Source organism: Toxorhynchites rutilus, chromosome 2, assembly GCF_029784135.1.
Source record: "Toxorhynchites rutilus septentrionalis strain SRP chromosome 2, ASM2978413v1, whole genome shotgun sequence".
NCBI classification, from domain to species: Eukaryota; Metazoa; Arthropoda; class Insecta; order Diptera; family Culicidae; genus Toxorhynchites; species Toxorhynchites rutilus.
In genome coordinates, this window is record NC_073745.1 from 209,964,636 (window position 1) to 209,970,858 (window position 6,223).

Genomic DNA, 6,223 nt, shown 5'->3' on the forward strand with positions numbered 1-6,223 from the left:
ACAATAAGTGGAGGGGGACACATCTGTCAGCGACCGCAATGCAAATCATTAGAGCAGAACGAACGCGGCGGAATAGTTCAATAAAAGCAGCCGATAATCGGATTAACCTCGGAAGCAGCCGTATACACAGCCATTTACATAGCGTGGCACAGAACACGAATCAAATCGCAAACGAACCATTTTAATTCATTCATAACTTTGAACCAATCACCGCACGGGGTTTGGTATTGCTACGGCCAAGTTCAAGGGTGTGTCGGCATTGGCGCCCAGCATTCCTGCTCCTAACGGAACCTATAGTAAGAGTTACTTCTTTAGATGGCATCAGAACTGGTCTGATGTTTGATTTAATTAGATGCACAATCGATTCGTGTCAATCAACTGAAGTTGTTATATGTGTCTCTAGGTCACCGCAGAAACAAAATATCGAACGCCGATCAAAACGAAATCTGTGTTAATTAAATGAGCCAGCTAATATTGTTGATGGTTTCGGTTCAGTTTATGATTTCTTGTTTTTTGTTTTGTCTTCATTAATTTATTTTCACATTTCGCAGCGTTGGTGCTAGCAGTCTGGATTCCTTGGTCCGCGGCAAATCGCGTGAAGCGACAGCAATCACACCGGAGTCCCTTCAAACCGTTCTTCCCATCAAACAACAAATTTGGTACGAACCATAATTATCATCTATTATAATTTTACAATCGATCCGTATAATGTTATTAACCCCATAATTAGTACGAGACCGTCCACCGCTGGGTAGTACAACGACCACTACCAACCGGCCGGTGCAGACCACCTTTCCGAACGATGAAATCAATGATCTGAAACCATTTAGTATACCGCTGCCGGCAAACCACCATCCGCAGGAGGATGAATCCCAGCCGCCAACTAGGTCACGACGTTTCTATGCCTGCATGTCCAACTGCCTGACGCTTAGTCACTACAATCCGGTTTGTGGGACCGATCAGACCACATACCACAACATAGACAAGCTGGACTGTGCCAATCGGTGCGGCGCTCGTCCTAGTAAGTGGACACCTTTCACAGCCAATTGGCCTGCGGGGAGGATATTCACGTGTTTTCTCGTTTTATGTTTTCAGAAGTACAAATTCTAAAACCTGGCATCTGCTGAGGAGAAATTACATATTTGACCAAAGGTAAGCTTTGGAAGTCAGTCACATGTTATCGTTTTGTGCAACAAATTAAGAAGATTCATTAATAATCCTCTTATGTATTATTCTTGCTTAGTTCCGCGATAGTATTAAAACATTACAGTAGTTATTAAAGCGTGTATAGAAATAAATTAAAAATGTAAACATTTTTATGGAATCTTTTTTATTAGTTTGTGCATATCACCAACCTTATCGAATAGTTGTCAACAGATTTACGGAATATTGGAGTAAGTCTCGTCAAAATCGGTTGATTTAGCGTGGAATTGCTCTATTTATAAATTTAAAAAGAAAATTCCATTCCGAATCGATTTGAGATTGCGGACAAAGTTGATTGTCGACCTAAATATTTTTCCTTTGTTTTACGATTATAAAACATATCCATTTTCCATCACCCATTGCCGTTCGATGCAGGAAACTCTTCCGTTCATATTTTTTTCAACAGCTTTGTTTCACATTAAAATCACCAGTTTGGTTTCACTTTGTGTTCGATATGAATTTTAGGCCGGCATTTTTCTAACAAAGCAGTAAATCACAACCTCAACTAATGATCGTCTTGTTATTCAATTCACGATCAATTCACCTGGAAGAGTAATAACGCTGATCTAGAAATAGTCGGTAGAAATGCTAAAATTTCAATTTGTGTTAACATATTATCTGGATTTCAAATTATGACTTTTGAAATTCAAAGTTCAACCGTTTTTTTGTAATTTGAACCAGTATTTAATAGCTCCCAAAATATTTTTTTTTTTATCTGTATTATAGTGATTTTCAACTCATTAGGCTGGTTCGTCACTTTTACTTCCATTTTTGGAAGAATGTCGGGAGTGAGAATTGAACTCGTGACCTTTAGCGTGAGAGGCATGGATGTTACCACTACGCCAGATCGCCTCCGCTCCCAAAATAGCTTACCAGTATTTCACAGTGTCTTTACAATTGATTATTATAGGGCCTGGCCGGGTAAGGGAGTAAAAAGTGCCCCCAAACCAAATCACCAGCTGTATGGAAAATATTGTATAGGACATTAAATAAGAAATTTTGGCGGTTTATTTGAACCCCTATGTGGTTTGACGTAGGATCTATAGTAAAAAACGTACTTTTTCGTTTATTTCACGCCATCCTCAATAGCTTCGAGATAAAAATTTGAAAAAAATACAGAATAGTATCAATAAACATTATCAGAAATTTTTTTTATCAAAAATGGAAGTACTAAAAAAGTATTGAAATTTTGAAATTTTTTTTGGGATTTAGTGATTCAGTACTACTCTAATTCATATTTAAATGTGTTCCTATGGTTTTTCTTGATATGTGTGATTTTTTTCAGATTTTTTTCAGTGTTGCGCGGTACAAAAACATATTTTTTTATATTTCCAAAGGGCCTGGCTGGGTAAGGGAGTAAAAAGTGCCCTCAAACTAAATCACCAGCTGTATGGAAAATAATGTATATAGTACAAAATAGAAAATTTTGGCAGTAGTACCATATATTTGAGTCCTTACATGGTACACCATAGGATCTATGGTGAAAAATGCACCTTCTCGTTTTTTTCACGCCATTCTCAATAGCTTTGAGACAAAAATATGGAAAAAAAAATACTGAAAGTACATCTTACTAAGGTGTTGTTGCGGCCCAGGCAGACAGAAACCAGAAAAAAACAACACATATTTTATTTTTATAATACACTTTATTCAAAGCACAAAAGCTACATGACAAAGTTATATAAACAATTTTAAAACACATAATTCTGCGCCTGCAATGGAAGACAAATTAGTGCATTTATACATATAGTTACTTACTTCGTGATGTCTCATCAAAACATCTGCAAAAATGATATTTTATTGTTATTTTACGCGATATTATTTTCTGTACAATACTTACTTATGACATTTCAGGAAAACAACAATCACAACACACAAACAATAATAATGCAATTGTCATAAGATGAGAACAGATGGAAACGAACCCGCTATACAAAGCGCAATTGTATTATAGCGTATATTCCAGACGCGATCCAAACAAACGCTATTCCAATGGCTATGGGCCAATTGTATAAATAAGGCACGAAATGTTCAGAGCAGATGTCAGTCTCAAATAAACCATCGATCAGTATAGATCAAACCTGCTATGGCTATATTCGTTCTCATCATTTCTACATCATTTTCGGATAGCCAGTCTCTACTATCAACTCTGGAACTCTGCTCAGATACCTCTCTGGGCGGAGATAGGTGTATCGATCAATATTTTCAAACAAATCAAATATTGAAAAAAATTAAATTAATTTTTATTTTAATTTTAAATTAATTTTTTTTTATTCTTCGATTCAGTACTCCTCTAGTTTGTATTCAAATTTCTTCCTACGTCTATTTTGGGTATATGTGAATTTTTTTCAGAATTTTCAGAGTGTTTTTCGCGGTACAAAAAAAATATATATATTTTCAGGCATTTCAGCCAATTTTGAAAGGAATATTACTTTGAGACCCACGTTTGCTCTAATTTTTATTCAAATGCGTTCGTATGTATTGTTTTTTCCACATGTAGCGTAATTTTTTCTTGAAGTTTTAAAAGGATTGCGCGGAAAAAATTTTTTTTTGGTTTATTTTGAATTTAGAGACCCACTACTCTGATATTTATTTAAATTTTGTTTTTTATATGTCTAAATTTTGTCGGTATATTTAAAGCATTGTGCTGTACAAAGATTTTTTTTTCATATCTTGAAATATATGAGATTATCTTTACATCGGATTTAAATGGTTTACCGAATTCAAAGGAGTCAGCAGTACGATAGAGATCTGTGAGAAAAAAAAGTTACAGGAGGGTTGTGTCCAAGACACGACCGCATAGTTGACGTAGGATTCCGTTAGGCTATCTGTTGTTTTGGATATGTTTGAAGAATCACATTGATAAACTCTTCGATAATGATTCGGTGGCCCGGAAAAGGGTCGTTTTTTCTGGTTGTTAAGTATTGTTTGTTCACTACCAGTGTTCATAACCGAATGATGATGATAGAAGGATGGTGATTAGTCATTGGATGGTGCGTATCACGATAGAAGATGCCAAAATGGAATGAGATATGATGAAAGCCGCCCTCTGTGGCCCTGAACGAGATGGCTCCTGTGTTATGTATAGATAAAATGAAGAAAAAAAACTCATTACATTTCATATAAAATAATTATCATTGTCGATCACAATTATTAATTTTCCTCACCAGAAAAAAGCGTTACTTTATTATAGAGAAAATATATTTGAAATGGAAAAGATAATTTAATTTATAATTTTTACTTTCTGAGTATTTATTTAATCCATTTTCATTTTCGCTTTAAACCCAACGGGACACGGAACTCCTTCATTTTCTCAATTTTTCTCGTCGCATGAACTTTCCTTGGGAGGAGAAAAAATCGTTTCATGTTACAAGTCATTTTAACACAACTGCTACCATATACAATTTCAAAATGCATGATCGGTCATTGATATGAAATTTCACGAAGCAACCAACATAAAAGATCCGAAAATTTAAATTTTATTTATGTTCTATCAAACATAAGTTCTATTCAGTTGATTGAAACATAATTCTTCCAATCCATCGAAAGATTCTTATTGGAACAAAAATAAAAAATACTCGTTCATCGCTCCCATCTTTTTCACCAGCACGTATGCAATCAGCAATGCCCACACTAGTTACAATGAGCACTATTCATTTGTGCGCGTCGTTTGTTAAACTATCGACCACGAGGGTATTTATATGCTGATTTCTTCCAGGTACCTTGAATTTGAAATCTCTGTTAGGGAATACATGTCGGTGGAAACAATAGCTCCCCCTACTTGCATGTGTTTGCAATGCCGATTTCCCCCAGGCAGCTTGGTTTTAATGTCTCTGTTAGGGAACACACTTCGGTGGGAGCAAAAGTTCCCTTTACTTTGATGTATTTGCAATGACGATTACCCCGTATCTTCAATTCCGACCAATCAGAACGAGATATTTCCGTTTGGAGATTTTTCGATTGTTTGATAGTTAGTTTCATATTATATATGATTTTATCCATTGTGATGAATTGTTATTGAGTGCTCAGATCGATTGATGCAAATATCTCGTAATTCCATCAGGAAATAACTGACCAATATTTGTAAGCACATGAGCCGCCGCATTTGTCGTCAATTTCGACCAATCAGAAGTGGATATTTCCGTTAGGATAGGGGTTGAGATTTTTCAATTGTTCGATAGTTAGTTTCATGACACATATTATTTTATTCAATGTAAACAAATGCTATGGAGTGTCAAAATTGATTGACGCAAAAATCTCATCAATCCATCATAAAATGACTGAGCAATAAGCGTTTGAAATCGGAGAATTTTCACGATGTGCTCGATTTTCGATTTTCAATTTGTACCCCTATATGTTCCCGAAAGACGTAATCCTACGTCAAAAAAATAAGGTCCTTGTGGAAAGATCATTCGGATTAATGAGAAGAACACTTACAAACATCCAAATTATTATTATTTTATAATAAATTATTAATTTATAATAAAAAAATTATAGGAGGTTGTGTCCAAGACACGACCACATTGTTGACGTAGAACTACGCTGTTATTTTGTTTCTTCTCAAGAGATCTTCTCTATTAATATTTCCGGTCTCGATCAGCTTAGCTGTCATCCTTGGTGGAGATAGTTTTGTTACTGTCACGCGAAATCAAAGCACATACAACATCACATCCCGAACAATTATTTTCTTGGTGAGCCGATGATAGCCTAGTTCGATGATTCCCCACATAATTGTGTACCGTTCTGAATGATATTTCGGACAGATTCATATTTCGGACACTCTTTAAAAATAACTTGAAATGCCTAATGTACTGATGATATTACTCAAGAGTTACGCTAAAGAATCAATAGTGATATTAATTTCAAAGTTATATCATCAAGGCATTAAGCATTTCAAGTTATTTTTAAAAAGTGTCCGAAATATGAAGCTGTCCGAAATATGATTCAGAACGGTAGTTCAGAACCTTAATGGAATGGCGTCAGTTTGATGTAATGATTGCAATTCCAGAGACATAACTTACTT

At 35.3% G+C, this 6,223-nt stretch overlaps 1 protein-coding gene across 1 annotated transcript; it reads left to right on the forward strand.

Annotated features, from left to right (window-relative positions):
• Positions 1-202: 202 nt before the first annotated feature.
• LOC129768739 (uncharacterized) lies at positions 203-1,317 on the forward strand (the record flags this gene model as incomplete). Its single annotated transcript, XM_055770587.1, has 4 exons — positions 203-296; positions 552-659; positions 731-1,021; positions 1,096-1,317. Coding segments are annotated over 4 exons (525 nt in total), but the record flags the coding sequence as incomplete, so codon positions are not given.
• Between the last annotated feature and the right edge of the window lie 4,906 nt (positions 1,318-6,223).